Raw genomic sequence first — 18,915 nt, forward strand, 5'->3', positions numbered from 1 at the left:
CAGCATTTTGTGTGAATAAACTTTTTTAAAGATCTTGCACTTGCCGTTACATCTAGCCAGAGTTTGACGTAAAATTCCCCTGCCAAACCCTGTGGGCATTTTTGGAAGTGTTTTTGGGACATGATTTGAGACTCCTAGTTTATTGCAAAATATGTGGCAAAACAAAGCTTATAAAGCAAGGAGAAACGCTGTTTCTAAAAAGGAGACAAAATACAAATTTATGTGTCTAAAAGGTTAACTATACTCTGCAATTTATAGCACCACATTATGTGCGGTCCCTTGCAACCTGTCTAAAAGTGTCAGCTGTTAATATGTGGATGTTAAATGATGCAGATGGTGTATTATCCTGATTTGGACATCTCTAGCTCTGGACAGCAAGAATCGACAAGCTCTTCCAAAACAGTGGGCATGCAACCATAAAGCACAAGACAAACATTTCTGCTGTTTTTTGCAAGTACCCACTAAATTAAATTCCTCCAGTCTTCTCCACAGCAACTGAACAACATTTGAAAAAAGCAATGTAATATCTACATGCATGTGTGAATTTGTCACTAGGACTTTTATCCAATGGGCCACCTGTTATGATTTGGCCCCACAAATTAAAAAAAACGTTCTGAATTCTTAAAAGGGGCCTAGGCCTAAAACGTGAAACTGATGTGTGGCCTACTATAGAAGACCCCTGGTGCAGGAAACAAAACAATTAATTCTTTAATTACATTAATTTAATAAAGAAAATGTTAAAAAAAAATGAAACCTCCTAACTATAGTTGAAAGCACCAAAATACAGGATAGAAAAGAAAGCTTTGTTTCTCTTAATAGCTTTTAAAACTAAATACTAATTGCTGCCTAAAAAAATAAGCAAAACTAAGGAGAATAAAATCAGTTTTAAAATACAAAATCAATAAACAAAAATGTCAAATGTCCAAAACCAGAAACCTAAAGTTAATAGTGTTTAATAACCCATAAAGCCCTATTTGGATTAGTTTTATACCAGGAGGTGAAGTGAAGTCACTGCTTGAAGTCAGTGCTTGTCAGCGTGTACCAAAATCTTAAAGTAATATTTCCAACATCTTGTGTAATCCATGCCATGAAGAACTGAGTTCTTCAGAGTGCAGAGCACAGTGGTCCTAAGAATTTGCCAAGTGAAACTATGTTCATCAGGGAGGCATAGTGGTCTGCACTGTTGCCTCACTGATCCAGTATTCTTAGTTCAAATCCCATGCATGGTTGCATTTGAACTTCCTCTCTGTGTCTGTGTGGGTTTTCTTCTGATATCCCTAAAAACATGCAGATCAACTTAACTGTTAATACTAAATAATCTAGAGATGTTTACTGCCTCTGCGGTGGGTTGGCACCCTGCCCAGGATTGTTTCCTGCCTTGTGCCCTGTGTTGGCTGGGATTGGCTCCAGCAGACCCCCGTGACCCTGTGTTTGGATTCAGCGGATTAGAAAATGGATGGATGGATGGATGTTTACTGCCTTGCACCTGATGCTGGCAGGATAAGCAAGTTTGAGAGCAATAATTTAATATTATAATTAATCTTACAGGTCATAGATTAATATTAACAATTTGTTTACTTTCAACTATACACAGATGTGTGTATTAGTTTATGTTATAATGCAGCTGTATTTAATTTGAAATTACAGCCTGTCCAACAGAATGTAAGCAATAAACTGAATAGAGTAGAATGTCCAGATTGAATCATTTGGGAATGGACTGCAATTTATGTTTTACTTAAATTTCAATGTAGCTAATAAAATATTGAAAAAAATTTAGAAAATGGCCTTGCGCCCTGTGTTGGCTGGGATAGGCTCTAGCAGACCCCCGTGACCCTGTAGTTAGGATATAGCGGGTTGGATAAGGGATGGATGGATAGATTTAGAAAATGGCACCTGAGGCTGACTATGAGAATTCTTCTGAGTTATTGCGTCCTGTCTGGCTTTCTAGTCCTCAAAGATGTTCTCACTTTCCTATTGGCAGGGGCTATAATGATTAAAAGTAAATAAATATGGAAGTAAATTCATAAGATTTAGAAATTAATTAATTATAGTCCAAGAAATATTTACAATCCCGGTTTAAATCAAAGCTGAGCCTGTGCTTAAACAACAGCACCAGTATATTTTTTTCTATTTGCTCTTCCCAGTTGGGACTGAACTGATTTGTCATCGGGGAGGTTTCTTCACAATGTCACTGGTTTCGCCTGTCACCTGTCCCTCCCTATAGAGGAGAATGCACCCCCGCCCTTGTTCTCTAGCAGGAAAACCAGTCTGGTCACTCTGAAGGAATGTCATTAAGGCTGACAGAAGCTCCCTTTGAGGCAGAAAAGCAGGATTACCGAACAGGCAACATCTCTGCAGCTGATCGTGAGGACAGGTAGCTGGCAAACAGGTAAGACTAACATGAACTGAAAGATTGCAAAATGCCCAGGCACCAAAGTAAAGAGTTTTGTTTATTTTTTTTTTTCTTTTTTAAAATGTGCTGTAAATTTATGTAACTGAAAAAAGTATCATGCAGAGGGCTGGAAAAGCTCTCCTTTAGGCACATATCAATTTGCAGCAGACAAATAGATGGAAGCACTTAGGGCATCTCTATCAGCAGAGGAACATCCAGATTTACTTGATCAAGTTGAAGAAGGTGAGTGTAGTAGCCATGCATCTGAAAGCACCAGAAAAAAATCATTTTGACATTTGAATATTTGGCTTTGCTTTAGTCACTTGAAAGTAAAATGCAACCTTTTTCATCATCTGTACCTTTTGTGATGCAATGAAGGGTGTGAATGCATTTCGATAGGAAGGACTTTGTGAAGAATATTTTGCTGTGAACATTTTTCCTTTTGTTCAAATTAAGATAAATGATCTAATTCATCGATGAATCGACATCTTTCTTTGTTATAAGATCATTTCCACATAAATTTTAATTTTTTAAAAATAAATAAATAGCAAAACCTAGCAGAGATCTAAGTAAGCAAATACGAGGGCAAACAATGGTGTCTTAAGAAACATGAACTCTGCCTGAATTTGAAGAATGGTATTGCAAAATTGTCCGTGTGTTCTACCACGTCTGAAGAAGACAATGAGGAAGTTAATGCGGGCGAATGCTATTCGGGTTTACTATTGCCCAAGTTACGTCCCAGAAAGCAAATATGCAAAAGGATAAAAGAAACTGGAAAATATATTGATGAAACCTTCTGTACCTACTAATGTTTGAGTTTTTTTAGTAGACACACAATAAGTCAAAGACATTTTTGTGAAAAGTTACCTTAATCTATGATACCTTGTGTAAATTATATGTTGAAACCTCAAACAGATTAGGCTTAGGTGTAATCAGTTTCAGGTTCAGGTTCACTTTTATCTGCTGTATGTCACAGGGACAACAGAATTCTTTTTTACACTGAGAACCTCCAATTGGATTAAACAAGGAGAAAAATGGATGGCGGGCGGCACGGTGGCACAGTGGGCAGCGCTGCTGCCTCGCAGTTAGGAGACCTGGGTTTGCTTCCCAGGTCCTCCCTGCATGGAGTTTGCATGTTCTCCCCGTGTCTGCGTGGGTTTCCTCCCACAGTCCAAAGACATGCAGTTAGGTGCAACGGCGATCCTAAATTGTCCTTGGTGTGTGTGTGTGTGCCCTGCGGTGGGCTGGTGCCCTGCCCAGGATTTGTTTCCTGCCTTGTGCCCTGTGTTGGCTGGGATTGGCTCCAGCAGACCTCCATGACCCTGTAGTTAGGATATAGTGAGTTGGATAATGGATGGATGGATGGAAAATTGATGGACCTGCACTTTCTGAAAATAAAATGATGTAACATAATAATAATAATTCTTTACATTTATATAGCGCTTTTCTAACTACTCAAAGCGCTCTCCACACAGGGAGGACCCGGGAAGCAAACCCACAATCTCCTTACTGCAAAGCAGCAGCACTACCACTGCGCCACCTATGAGGATGCACAAACCTTTAGTAATTTATAAGCTCTAGGGAACCATCCAGTACAAAACAACATAAAAACCACTGTGATCGAAGCAACTATTTTTCTATTATAATGTAATAGCAAACTGTTCACCTTTAATGTGGCATAGTGTTTAAGACTTTGGACTTCAAACCTTCAGGTTGTGGGTTCAAATCCCGCTAGTAACACTGTGTGACCACAGAGCAAGTCCCTTCACCTATCTGTGCACCAATTGCCAAAACAAAAGAAATGTAGCTGATTTTATATCAAATTTTGTAAGTCACCTTGGATAAAGACGTTGGGCAAATAAATATATGTAAATAATATAATAGGCAAAATATGCTCTATTCATACATTATAATGTAATAAGAAAATCAAACATCATTTGCGCAATATAATGTAAACAGCAAAAGGTACATTATAGTTAAATCAGCAAAAATGACACTATTTATACATTATAATAAGCATAACATTTTTTGTATTGTTAAAAATAATCAGCAAAACTTGCATTTTTTGTGCATAAAATGTGTGTTTTTTAATAATAGTCAAAGCAATAAGGACATGACAGTGTCTTCTTGATGTTATGGGCCAGGTTGTCTTCATTGATACTGATCAGGTCATGATCACTTTACTTCAGCTCGCTAAATGATCCACCCTGCCATTGATTTGCCATAAGCTGAAAGTAAATCTGAGGCGACTTGATTGTCTATTAAGTGAGACAGAATTCATGGATAAGTTGTCTCCCTTGATAAAATCTAGAAATGGCTAATTAACCCCCAGTAATAATAATATCATCCATTTTTAGAATACCTTTTCTCCACCTCAGGATCACCTTTGAGGAGATCCCAGTTTGATACAGAGCACCCCCGCACTCGCTCACAGAACAAGCTGTTTTACAGCTGACACCCATGTGGATTACAATTGTTTTTCTATTGTACACTGAGACTGTTAGACTCTATGGATGATAGCAGTTCTTTATACTTCCATGAGTCAAACCCAGCAAAATCATAAATGGAAGGTTCAAAATGTTTAAATCTACAATTACTGGTGCACACCATAGGTGGCAGTGTTCTCTGGCTGTCTTTGTTAAAGTAAGAAACCTTCAGTCTACAAAAAGGGCTTTCAGCAATCTCCACTATTACAAACTTATTCATACTTGCTTTCAACAAATACTCAATGTTTATTGAATATAGCCCCTTTTGCGCTGTTTGCACTTGAACATCCATCCTCTTTCTAAACTTGTCTTTCAGATTAAGGTTAGAGCCTATTCTTGCTACTTAGGAACACAACAGGACACAATTATGAACTGACCACTTCCACACTGCAAAACACGCTTACCAGTTTAATGTTGGCAGATACCTGACCTAAAGTCCACAGACAAAAATTAACTGCAGGAACACTGGGAGAGTGCACATCAAGAACTGAATCCAGGTTCCAGGAGTAGTCATTCAACGTCACTATGAACATAAAAATAATACTTTTATTATTTTGTTTCATTAGTACACTTAGATCTGGTGACTTGCTCAGGGTTATATTGAGATGCAGTATTGGGATTAGAATTTATTCCGTTTGTAAACCATCCATCCATCTTCCATATCTGCTTTGTCCTGAGAATGGTCGGGGAAGCTGGAGCCTATGCAACCAAGTATAAGACTCAAGGCAGCAGCAGTCCATCAGGTAGGCTGCAGTCCATCTAAGGAAGAATGCACACACACACACATACACACACGGACCGATTTAGCATCGCCAGTTCATGTAACCTGTATGTCTTTCAACTGTGGGAGGAAACCAAAGCTGCTGGAGGAAACCCATGCAGATATGGGGAGAACCTGCAAACTCCATGTTGGGAGGACCTGTGATGTGAATTCCGGCCTCTTTGCTGCAAGGCAGCAACATTATCAATGTGCCATTGTGCCCCCCTCATTTGTCAACCAGTAATCTAATAAATTGTTTTCTAGGGCGAGGAGAGTGAAGTGTAAATCTTTATAGATTAGAAATGTTTAAGGGATTAAGATTGCCTACAAGATGTAGTCAACTGTGTAAAATATTCAATCCTTCTGTTTGCAAAGGTGAGATTTTTGAGTGGAATGGGTGGGGCCTTATGCTAATGAGATCGGGAGTGGTCCTGTCCAGTGGGTTGTGTTCAGTGTTCACTTTTATCAAATATTACAAGCAACTGGTCAGCAACACCGCTTACAGGGGCTGGAGGTGGCCTTTGAAAGCTCTACAACTCAAAAAAACAGCCAGCTTATGATGACAGGGGACAAACATGAGCTTTCCATTTAAGTGCCAAATTGCCCAAAGTTCAGTATGTATTTCAACATAAGCAGACTTGGACTTGCCTGTAATTCAGTTTCATTACTGTAACTGGCACATTATCTTGGCTTAATGTTTTTAGAGATGGGTGACTAACACTGTGTCTGCAGCTAAATAATTATTTAGAGATGATGGGGTCAACATGGGTGGCATGGTGGCACAGTGGGTAGCTTCCCGGGTCCTCCCAGTGTGGAGTTTGCATGTTCTCCCTGTGTCTGTGTGGGTTTCCTCCCACAGTCCAAAGACATGCAGGTTAGGTGCATTGGTGATTCTAAGTTGTCCCTAGTGTGTGTGCGCCCTGCGGTGGGCTGGTGCCCTGCCCGGGTTTTGTTTCCTGCCTTGTGCCATGTGTTGGCTAGGATTGGCTCCAGCAGACCCCCGTGACCCTGTAGATAGGATATAACGGGTTGGATAATGGATGGATGGGGTGAACACCTCAAAGTGCCAGGACTCTCTTTTATTAACTGGCTTTAACATCTTCTGTGTGGAGCTTGAGTGTTCTCCCATTCTGCCTGCACATTTGCCCTGAGTGCCTCAGTCTCTGTGAAATGTCTTATCATCCTTTCTATAAAAAGGAGGTCACCCATAGTACGCCAATATAGAAATGCCTGTTGACATGTTTTTTAGTTGTGGGATATAAAAATAAGCACAGAACTATATTAAAATGGGAACTTTAAGTATTACACATTTGTATATCAAATATTTTCCTGAAGCACTTTCACTTTACACTATATCTGAAATGAAACAAGAATTTTTTTAATAATGCAGCAAGGCAGTGGTGGGGGAATCAAAAAAGCTAAACTTATTTTATATAGCACCTCTCATTTGTGAATGTCATCTATAATTTCACAGGCATAGTACAATTGTTTGCATTGTTAATTTAACCAACTCACTCAAGTTCACACATTGACTCATTACTGGGGACTAATCCAGCACCTTTGTGATTTATATACAGTGCCTTTCGTCACGCACACAGCATTTACATACTGTAGGTCTACACTTAGGACCTGTGGTACTGTAAGCAACTCACTTAAGTTCACACAGTGGAACAATGCTTAGGACTGATCCAGTGGTATTTTATTTTATATAGTGTTTTATATAGTGTCTCTATCTCAGTAATGGTGAGACTAGAGCACTAGAAGTTACGGAGGTACAAGTTCACAAAGAGAGTCAGGGGTGAGAGTTGAACAAGGCAACAAAACTTATTTTATATAGCGCCTACCCCAGTCAAAACCATGCCAAGGCCTTTTAGAGGCCATTCATAGACCTGTACTGTTGGGTATGAGCCCACCGAATGCAGATCAGAGTTCCACCATTAGTTTTGGTTCATAGTAAACTTCTCATCTCATTACAAACCTCTGCTGCTTGTCTGCGTGTGTGAATTTATTTACAAGTGGAATGTTCTGGATCTGATCCTGGCTTATGTTTGTTTACTGGTGTCTGTAGCTGTTGAAGTAGAAAAAGTGGAGAAAATGTGTGACCAAGGGTGTTTCCAGGTTTTCCTTTTTTGAAATGGTAATCATTTCATTAATCTGTAAAAACTTTGGAGACAATGTGAAAGTCACATCCCTCAGTAAGTGTGATGATTATGTGATGAATAAGAATCCTATTAATTACTGTATGCTAATTTATATGCCATCTCAAAGCACTTTACTTGAAAACGTGAGAGCAGATGTTCTTGTTTGGCATTTAACTTGGTGAGCCAAAAGCAAATCAGCAAGGAGCCGCACTGGAGACAGCAGGAATGGCCTCTAAAGAAGAAAACAACAGAATGGCACAGCGGTTAGTGTTCTTGTCACACAGCTCAAGGAACTTTGGATCTGGTCATAACCTTGGCATTGTCAGTGTCAAATTGGAACTCACATTCAGATTGTTTCTGGTTTCCTAATACATTGTTTTAGGTGAGCTGATACTTTAAAATTGAGTATGAGTGTAATAGTGTGCAAAAGAGTGGCATCCCACAGTTAGACTGAGCTCTGAAATTAACATGGGGATATGAGAATGAAGGAATAGATGGATGAAAATAAATAGTTAAATAAAAATCAGCAGCAGTTCCACACTAGAGAGTCATGGATGACTGGAACAGATGGCCCTTAGTCTTCTTCTTCTTTTGGCTGCTCCTGTTAGGGGTCGCCACAGAAGATCATCTTCTTCCATATCTTTCTGTGTTCTGCATCTTGTTCAGTTACACCCATCACCTGCATGTCGGCCCTTAGTGCCTGACAAAATCTTGAGCATGGAGTATAGTGAATGAATGAATGAATTAATTACATTTATATAGCACTGCTGCCTCATAGTAAGGAGACTGGAGTTTGCATCCCGGGTCAATCTTGTGTGGAGTTTGCATGTTCTCCCCTTGCCTGATTTTCCTCCAGGTGCTCTGATTTCCTCCCTTTGTCCAAAGACATGCAGGTCAGAGGAATGGGTAACACTAAATTGGCGCTAGTTTGTATTTGGTGTATGTCTGTGTGTGTGTTTACCTTTGCCCTCTGATGGACTGGGATAGACCCCAGTGACCCTGGTCCAGATTAAGTGGGTTAGAAAATTACATGACATTTATATTGTACATTTCTAACCTATTTAAAGCACTTTATATAAACAGTGAAGAGCCACGTCAACCACCACCAATGTGTAGTATACACATGGATTATGTGACGACAGACATTCTTGTGCCAGTACACTCACCACACTTTAACTGTAAGGCAGTGGAGGGGTAAGAGAGATAGTTAGCTAGTAAGGGACAGGGGATGATTATGGAGTCAGAATGACCAGGCTATGATGGGCAATACAGCCAGGACATCGGGGTACACCCTACCCTTTGCGAAAGATGCCCAGGGATCTTTAATGACCTCAGAGAGATAGGACCTCAGTTTTATGTCTCATAAATGAAATTGTTATTATATCTGGAAGACAAGCTGAACAGCCGTGGCTGCCACCTCCCAGTCTCCATGGTAACCAGTACTGTCCGTCCCTTTGAATGACAAAAGAATTGAAGGGTGAGGTTAGGATTTGTGTAGAGGGAGTGGAGTGTTCTACTTTCACTATACACTGACAAAAATTAATTTCCAGGGCTCGCTGCCAGCGTGTAAAACATGGCCAACAGTCAGAGTGGATAGTCATATAGACAGCACTCCATGTGTCTACACACCACCCCTGTGTATGGGTGTGTAGGTTCCAGGGACCTGTAATGAGTTCTAGTGCTTTTCCCCAGACTCACTCTTAATATAGTCTCTGTTTCTGTTACTTTAAAACTAGTCCGGTATGATTTAATGTGAGTCTTCCCTATGATTAATTCACTATCTTTATATTGCACTTTTCTAATCAATTCAAAACACCTTACAAAGATAGTGGAGAACCACTTTAACCAGCATCTATATGTAGCATCCACCTTGCTATTCTTGCACTAGTATGATCACCACACATTAGCTATTAGGTGGTGAAGTGGCGACAGAGAAATTTAGTCCATAAGGGACAGGTGATGATTAGGGTGCCAGAATGTCCAGGATATGATGAACAATTTAGTCAATACTTATGGGAAACACCTTACTTAGGAATATTCTATGACTACAGAGAGTCAGGACCTTGGTTTTATGTCTTATCCGAAGGGTGGCACCATTTTTACAGAACAGCATCCCAGTGACTGCATTGGGATCCACACACAGACCACAAGGTAAGTGCCACCTAATGGCCTCACCAACACCTTTTCCAGCAGCAACCCAAGCTTTTCCTAGATGGTCTCACATCCAAATGCTAGTTGGGTCCAAACATGGAAGCTTCAGGTGGATTACCTGCTCAGAGGTGCAGGTGGTATGGCTGCTGGTAATAGATTGGTGCCCCAGCCACAGTTGGTTTGTGCTCAGATAGAGCCCACCTCACTAAAACCTTGAACTGAACAAGAAAGGTACAGATATACAGATATTCATGTGAATAGTCTATGCCATTTTAGTCTAGGTGTGGCTAGTTCCAAAGGTGCTATATATTATCAGAGGTCTTATATTCACAACTACAAAGGAAGAGATAGGGAGGACAGTATCACCAAGACAAACTGCCATTAGGGGGTACTGTGCCCAGTACATCATCAGTAACCTGCATTTACTGATATATAAGACAGTATATTACAGTTTGGAGATGCACTTGGGGGCTCACAGGACAAAGGGTCTAACTTATTTAGAAAGAACTGGCACTATAGTCACAGATATTTCAAAAGCAACTAATGGCTCAGTAAAGCCTGTATTTAATGGGGGAGCCCATGGTGATGAGGTGGGTATTAATAAACAACTTTCTGCTGGGGTCAGTGAAGTCTGTGGTATAGTCTAGAAGGCCAAGCAGAGAAAAGAATGACATGTGGTTACCAAGCACGTTGATTTCACTACAAGACAGAATGCTAGGCATGAGTACATGTAGGCCCTAGGTGCCAGCTGGGTGCATGACCTGTTGATATATACTGTACATCAAACAATCTTTCTATCAGACTGCACTATTCAGCACAGGATAACAGAGACCTGGGCACTAGCAGAAGGCAGAAACAATATTGAACTCCTGCTCACTGTTAAGCACATCTGGTAATACTGGTCACACACATATCTGGAGAAATGAAGACACAAGGAGAGGGAAGAAACTCTTGGCTGAGAAGTGAACACAAAGGCTTATTAAAAATATAATTTTGTCCTACCAAGTTAATCTTATTTATGGTCAATGGGGGCTGCAAGGTGGGAGCAAGTCATGGTCAGGATGATGTTCACCACAGAGCCATTACATCCACATACACACAAAACCAATTTGTAAGAGAGATTAATGAAACATCCATGCTATTAAGATGAAGGAGAAAAAGACAAGAATATCCAGATTTTCCAGATGCTGGAGCACTAAACATGCCATTTTCTAATCTGCTCAATCCAGACCAGGATCGCAAAAGTAGTTGGAGTCTATCCCAGCCAACATAGTGCATAAGGCAGGAACAAACCCTGAAGTCCATCACAGGGCAAACACACTCTCCCACTAGGAACAATTTAGCATTGCCAATTCACCTAATCTGCAAGTCTTTGGACAGTGGGAGGAAACTGGGGAACCCTGAAGGAAACCCGTGCTGACATGGTGAGAACATGCAAACATCACACAGGGAAGTCCTGGGATATGAGGCAGCTGTGCTGCCACTGTGCCACCCTCAGACCACTAGCAACTGAGCCAAAATGCCACCCTGGCCTGTATAATGTAATTTTTATTTTTTTTCTCTACCCACTCATCCATTTACTGCATCCTCTTATTCCAGTACATGTTTGCAATGGAGTAGAGACCAACTCATGATGGGATAGCAGGTTCACAGACTCCCTTATATTGTATCAGTTTAAAGATGCTGGTCAACCTAAGCTGCACTGGCTTTGTGATGTGAGATGAAATCTCAGCAGATGTGGTTAAAAGCTTTAAACTGCAGGCTGAGAACAAATCTTTGGAGGTGTAAGCTGTCAGATCTACCAGTGTCACCAGAGCTACTTAATGTCGTTTAATTTTTTTGTTGTTTTACCCACCCATCCACCTATTTTCTGGAAACTTGTTAAGTCCAATATAGGGTCTGTTTGACGTTGGGTACGAAGAAGGAAATAACCCTGGGTGGCATGCCAGGTCCACAAAGGGTCCAGAGCTAATCTATATAGCCAGGGTCACTTCCTCTTTGTTTATGTGGTGGCTATCCTCTTCTTACATCTTCGCAAATCCAACCACCTGTCACTCTACAGATATGGTACTTTAGGTAATTTATCTGCATGTCCAAGTGGTGTCATTTATTATTTCTGCCCTGCTAAGCTGACAGGTATGCAACACCCAAGTTAGGGAAGTTGCGGCCGCATTCTTGCATTCTCTTCCTCTGAGGTTTTCTTTGTGTAGATCACACCATTGCTGGGGGCAATGTTCTCGTGCTTCTCAGCTTTGAGAGTCAGCCATTCATAACAGAACTCTGGTGTGAAAAAAGATCAAAATGGAGAGTGCAAGTCCTGCAGGTACATGTTAAAGATCAGTGGGTGTCGCCGAGCAATGTAGCCTTTGGAAGTTTCTGTCCTGTGGTCACTTATAGAAAGAATTCTCTACATTTGGCCTTAATTACTCTGAATCTGTGCACTTCAACTTTAGTCAGGAAGGTATCAAAAATGGATAAACTAGTGATGAGCAAATCGTACTGAAGTTGTTTGACTTTAAATTCAGCAAAATCGACAAAATCTGTAGGAACTTCACCAAATTCAGTGAAATGCATTGTATTCAAAGCAGAAGGAGAAACTGAACTAAGCAGCATCTGCCAGTTATACTGGACTGATTATTGTGGTCAAAAACATGACCAGAGCCATAACTAACTACTGTGCCTCCATGAGATAAAATTAATAGAATTAAATATCAAAACAGTAACATTTCTTGCAGACAGTGGCAGACGGGAAACATGAGTTCACTAAGGCTTGCCCCCCACAGATTCGGTAGCGGGTACTCACCTCTCTCATTGAACATTACAGTTTGGTGACACTTTTGCTCATTCAATGCAGCTGCTACCAAATAACTGTAACACTAAAGCATGTTGATTCTTCACTCATTCCTATTTGTGTCACTGCACAGCACTCTAGGTAAAACTATTAAAAGGGCTGGCTCACAAATTATACAGGTTATATACATATTCATACAAAATGACAATAACTTTAAGACACATATACCAACACATTTCCATTTTCCTTCTACGTCTTTTGTATTTAAATGTATTTTCAAGTTTTTCGCTAATTTTTAGCCCACTACTGGGATCAGTGTTATATACTTGGGTTGGAGGCTCTAGCCTATCCAACATTCAGAGCTATGGCTCTGTAATGTCACATTGTTCTCACAGGGAATCATGGGGAGCTAGTAAAAAAGTTCATCCAAGCTGGCCACAGCAAATTTCCAGGAAAATGTTCAGTGAACAAGGTCATTTGAGAACACAGAATATTCAATGCAAAAAATACCTTGGTGAATTTCACTGATCAACACTACTTAAGACAAAAAATGACTTCAGGAAAAGAAAAAATACTCATGTCATAACATCAAGGTATGTCTAGGAACTTACTTAACTGATTTTAAATTTGGAGGATTTTACATTTTTTAGTTACTTCATGGGCGGCACAGTGGCGCACTGGTAGCGCTGCTGCCTCGCAGTTAGGAGACCTGGGTTTGCTTCCCAGGTCCTCCTTGCATGGAGTTTGCATGTTCTCCCCGTGTCTGTTTGAGTTTCCTCCAGGTGCTCTGGTTTCCCCCACAGTCCAAAGGCATACAGGTTAGGTGCATTGGCGATCCTAAATTGTCCTTAGTGTGTGGGTGTGTGTGCCCTGTGGTGGGTTGGTGCCCTGCCCATGGTTTGTTTCCTGCCTTGCGCCCTTGTGTTGGCTGGGATTGGCTCCAGCAGACCCCCGTGACCCTGTAGTTAGGATATAGTGGGTTGGATAATGGATGGATGGATAGTTACTTCATCAAAGAGTCAGTCATCACATTTTGTTAAATGTTTTTGTAACAGTGAGACATATACAAAAATATCTGAGACAATAGAATGCAATTATATATGTTTGTAGACTACACGAGATACTCACTTTTTAATAGGACTTTACAATACCATGTAGTTTAATATGTAACCCCAATAGGCTTGTGGTGGCTCAGTACCTTTCACAGACAGCAGATTCCAACACACGTAATGTGAAAAAGGCATTGATTGATGTGCTATTTTTAGTTTATGGTTGTAGAGGAATTGTGATTAATTGTACTTTACATTTCTTAAACATAGTTGTTGTGAAAGAGAGTTAAAATCTCTGTTGAGGCCTTGAGGTAAAATTATTGGCTGCTGATAAAGAGTGGATTGGGAGCTGAGCCAATACATTATAGTGACAGAGAAATATTAAATCATTATAACATGTAGATGATGTCCTGTAACATGTTCTGCTTGAATCTAGGTGAAATTTTCTCCAGATCCTCATGTTCACCTCCCACATTCCTACAGATGGATAAGTTACATTAATTGCAAACTCTCCATTGGTCACTTATGAGTGAATGTTGGTGTTTGAGTATGCCTGGTGATGAACTGGTCCTTGCCTTACAGTTAGTGCTAGCAGAACAGAGTCCAGCTCTCATAGACCCAAAAACTGAATAGTCAAGTTAGAGAACAGAACGGTTGATGGATGAATACATTCAGTATGTTGAAGAGCCTACCTGTGCTCCAGCTGTAGAAATATGGAAGCAGAAGCATAAAGCACTGACTGTGGAAAGATGCTCAATGGAATAAAGGCTGCATTATTTTTATTGGTATGTCTTATTGTCTACAGAACAGGACTGTAAGCCACAAGGTGGCTGGACTGTTCCCCAACAATATACAATAAAGAAAAATATACCTTTGATATAATGAGTATTAGTAGATAATCCTTCTACATGTGTCATTCTTATCTGACTGTCCTGTAGGTCTTCATTGACTTTCACTGATGCTTCAAGAGAAAAAAAATGGAGATGCAGGGAAAGGATTGCAGGGGTCTCTATCTTATATTATATTTTTAATTAATGCAGTTGTCTTTTATTCTTACAGATTTTTGCAGCTTTCTTCCTTCAAGTCAGGCACAAGTGTGAAAAGGAAATGCTGTAAAAATGGTAGGTGGTCGATATCTGCATAAGCTGACATATTGCAATAATTGGTCTTGAAATGCGAGGATCTTATGCATTGTTTAGGTGTCCCAACACTGAGAATTTTTTAAATATTAAATTACTTGGCCAATGATAAATCTGCCTCACTCAGCAGACAGTGAATGTGTTCTGTTCCTCACAAACGTAAAATCATAAGAAATGTTTTGATGAGAACAGGCCATTCAGCTCAGCCTAGCAAGTCAATCCTAATTCACTTAACGCTTTTAAAAATATCATATGAGGGAGTGCCCTAAAATTCACGGAATTGTTAACAATACACTTACTGTATATTGTACAATTTACATCAATTCAGTTTTAGTCACATTCTAACTCCTCTCCTTGAGAAGCAATACACTTACTTGTTCCATCACTTCTCCCATTCATGTTAACATTTCCTGCACTTGTCTTTTGTTACTGTGTATACAGCCCCTTACACTTTTTTCCTAGATTTCTAATATGGTAGTAAATCTTCTTCCCTTAAGTCTCAATTTTAATTTCAGGAACAAAAAAAATAAATCACATAGAGTGAGATCTAGTGAATACAAGTGGTATAAAGCAACAACCAAATTGTTTTTGTTTAAAATTCTTTGACTGGCAACATGTGTGAAGAAGCACTGTCATGGTGCAAAATGCAATGCCACTGCCCCAGATATTTTTTTCCTGATGCTTTCCCACAGACACCTCAGCAATTTGGTATAATGTTGCTGATTAATAATAATAAATAATTCTTTGCATTTACATAGCACTTTTCTCACTACTCAGAGATTGCAGGTTAAGGGCCTTGCTCAAGGGCCCAACAGAGCAGAGTCCCTTTTGGCATTTACGGGATTCGAACCGGCAACCTTCCAATTGCCAGTGGAGATCCCAAGCCTCAGAGCCACCACTCCGCCAGTCTCTTCACAAGGAACAAACTCTTTGTGAATGTTGAAAAAATTGATCATTGATGCTCTGATGTTTGACATGACCCGAAATGCTTTTTTCAGGTTATAGAAAAAAAAATGCACATGATTGTAGAATAGATGTCAGAAATATGCATCTCCATCAACTCAACACAATTCCACTTGGCAGACTGAATAACAAGACTATAGGCATGCGATTTCTTAATGCATAGTTGACAACTACACATTACTCCCATCCTATTGAACGATTCTGTGAATTTTTGGGTCCTCCTTTATAGACTGAAATTTGATGATCCCAAGTAAATCTTGGCAAAATCAGTATGTATCAAAAATGATTGATTTATAAATTGCATAAAAATTACAAACAATAATTTTTTTTTTATATTACATCTTCTGCAATGGACTGGCGCCCTGTCCAGAGTTTATTCTCTGACTTGCTCCCTATGTTAACTGGGATAGGCTCCAGCAAACCCTGTTGCATCTTTTGTGAAAAACAAGTTTCCAGCATGCTTAATGTACAGCAAGTCCTGATGACAGGGAGCATGATATGCTCCACATATTTTGTGGTGGCTGAAGCTGCCAAACTCTGCCTTCCATTTAGTTTTTTGTGAACTACCAGGCAAAAAGTTATGGTCAGAACTTCAATTCAATTTCTTCTAATATAGCACTTTCCTGGTGAGAGATTGTAAGAGTGTTGCATATATTTAGTACATTACATTGACTAAAAGTATCAATAGTTGTAAAACACAAAATGACTCTCCATATATTCACACAAATATATGCCATAACCAGCAGCCTGACTGGCAAATGATTCATGGGATCAAGGGGTATTAAATGGGCACAGTGCAGGGGAAGGGCTGATTGGTGACAAACAAAAGATCAGGGGGACTTATAACAGGGACTGGAAAGCTTCTTCTAGGTGGGTTCAGAAAAAGAATAGAATAGAACAAAAGATACCTACAGAAGAATAGATACATGCTTTCTCTACTTACCTATTTTCTTTTTTTTTTAGAGTGAGCAATCCAGAACAAAAAGGTCCCGAAGTCTCTCAGACAGTCTAATTCTTGAAGATTCTGAGGATGGAAGTGTTGTTGTGAAGGATATCAGTGATGCTGGAGTTGCAGATTCCTCTGGAATTAAGGAAGGTAAAATACAAGCAATAATAAGTTTGTTTCTTTAAACAGAAGAAGAAACAAAAACATGCAGGCTTCCTTCCTTGGTTTCACTCTTTAAATAGACAAACAGCTTCTACCATAGCCTTCCCACCTAAAGAGCACTCCACTGCCATCTGTTTGCTAGATCTTTTTGCCTCTCAGAGCTTCATCAAGAATTCTCTCTCTCTCCTCATCTCCCTTTCTTACTAGATGGTGAAATACGTCATACTTGTTAGCTTAATCATGTAGCCACTAGTATTCTGGTAGAAAATTGCATGTTTCCTCCTAGGACATAAAAAATCTACATGTATGCCTGTTGCTTTTTTATAGAACACATTTATTTACTTGTCTGTTGTTAATTTTTGTCTGTGTTTAAAGGGGATGAACTAGTTGGTGCCACCATCTATTTTGACACGCTTAAGAAGGATGATGTCCTAAAGCTCATGAAGCTTACTGACCAATACAATGCGCAAATGAAGGTGATTACCAAACGGCCCAAAGTCACTCCAGATGTTGCTTGGGAAAGCCCTAATATCAGCATTAGAAGACCAGAAGCAGTAAGTATAACTAAATGCCTCAATTGTGTGACTTTACTGACTGCTTACACTTACTGTGCAAAATCTTGCAATTTTGATTTTCAATTGCTCTCAACACACTCACATGCAAGAAGGCCTATGCTTACAGCAGACAATGTGTATTTTGTGAATGAATACATTCAGTGTGAAAAACAGTAGTTATAAGGAGCCTCTGCTCCAGGGATTCAGCGGTTAGTTATTACTTATCCTAACATACAATCTCAGTTGAGTTGAAATTCATCCATCCATGATATTTTAGTGTTTAACTGCATCTATTCTGTCCTCTACCTTAAGACCCTACCGTAGAAAATCATCTCCACAGCATAATATTTAATCTACAATGCCTCACTGTAAGGATGTTGTTCTCAGGATAAACTGTAGGAATAAAGATAGCACTTAGTTATGAAAGCATAAAAGTACAATCTAGTCTCATCAAACATAGACTCTTCTTGCATTTTGTTTTACAGTCTCCCCCAAACTTTCTTACAAACAGGATTTAATAACTTTTATTTTACCACAATGAAGTACAGAATCGAGTTTCATTTTCCAACTGAATTGCAGGTGCAGTTTTTCAGACGCATTGCTCATTCAGTGTGGCCACTTCCACAATGTGAAAATGTATATAGTCTTGCATCATGTCTGGCTAACTACACAATATTTATTTGGGGATATCTTCAAATGAGGATGTCTGCAGTAATAGATGAAGAAAAAAGATGGGTTAAAAATGTTGAAAGAGTTAATTTTATATATATTACACAAAACTGAATGACAAATCACTGACAGAATAATCTAAAATCACCAAGGTGACTGCTATGCTAAAAATGTTTTTGTTTTTCTCATGTTCAAAAGCTGTCGCCTTTATAGTGCGCTTCTATGTCAAACCTCACCATTTACAGGACTGGTAAATAAATGTTATTGCTAAGCAACACAAGAATGTGTGTATGTTGGGGAGGGGGGTTGGGGGATGCGTATAAAAGCAAGCAGCTTCCCAAGGGAGTAGCCTTGGCGTATAGCCTCAGTCCATGCCTCCCATATTTATTTTGATATTTAGGTGCTAAATTTTGATATTTAGGTGCTGACTAAAATCGCTGTGGTGTTGTGTAAAATGTCCCTGTTTGCTTATTAGCTGCTTTTGGATTTAATGGATAGTATTAGAACTGTGCATAGCAATGCACACACTGAATCTGAAAACCTAAGACTTTAGGCTTCCGGTGTGGTGGAAGTGCTGAGGTCCAGGGCTCCCAAGGCATTGGGGTTCCCCCTGGTGGTGACCACGGTCCCCATAGCTGCCAGGGCGGTCGTCCCCTCGTGGTCTGGGGAAGGCGTAAGCCCTCTTCCAGTCCTCCGGGGTGTCCTGGCCGGG

The 18,915-nt window shown here is 39.9% G+C and overlaps 1 protein-coding gene across 24 annotated transcripts in view; it reads left to right on the forward strand.

The window, feature by feature from the left end:
* The first annotated feature begins 2,150 nt into the window (after window positions 1-2,150).
* si:ch211-125o16.4 (neuroblast differentiation-associated protein AHNAK) overlaps window positions 2,151-18,915 on the forward strand; it is a 29,911-nt gene continuing 13,146 nt past the window's right edge. For 5 of the 24 annotated variants that reach the window (XM_051919176.1, XM_051919175.1, XM_051919187.1 and 2 more), the window contains exons 1-4: window positions 2,156-2,389; window positions 14,830-14,891; window positions 16,836-16,968; window positions 17,356-17,534. In XM_051919176.1, the coding sequence (XP_051775136.1) occupies window positions 14,889-14,891; window positions 16,836-16,968; window positions 17,356-17,534 (315 nt within the window). In that variant the 5' untranslated portion in view covers window positions 2,156-2,389; window positions 14,830-14,888. Of the gene's footprint in view, window positions 2,390-14,829; window positions 14,892-16,835; window positions 16,969-17,355; window positions 17,535-18,915 lie in introns of all 24 variants that reach the window. The other 19 variants (XM_051919185.1, XM_051919188.1, XM_051919178.1 and 16 more) reach the window with 9 other exon arrangements.

Source organism: Erpetoichthys calabaricus, chromosome 15 (assembly GCF_900747795.2).
Source record: "Erpetoichthys calabaricus chromosome 15, fErpCal1.3, whole genome shotgun sequence".
NCBI lineage: Eukaryota > Metazoa > Chordata > Cladistia > Polypteriformes > Polypteridae > Erpetoichthys > Erpetoichthys calabaricus.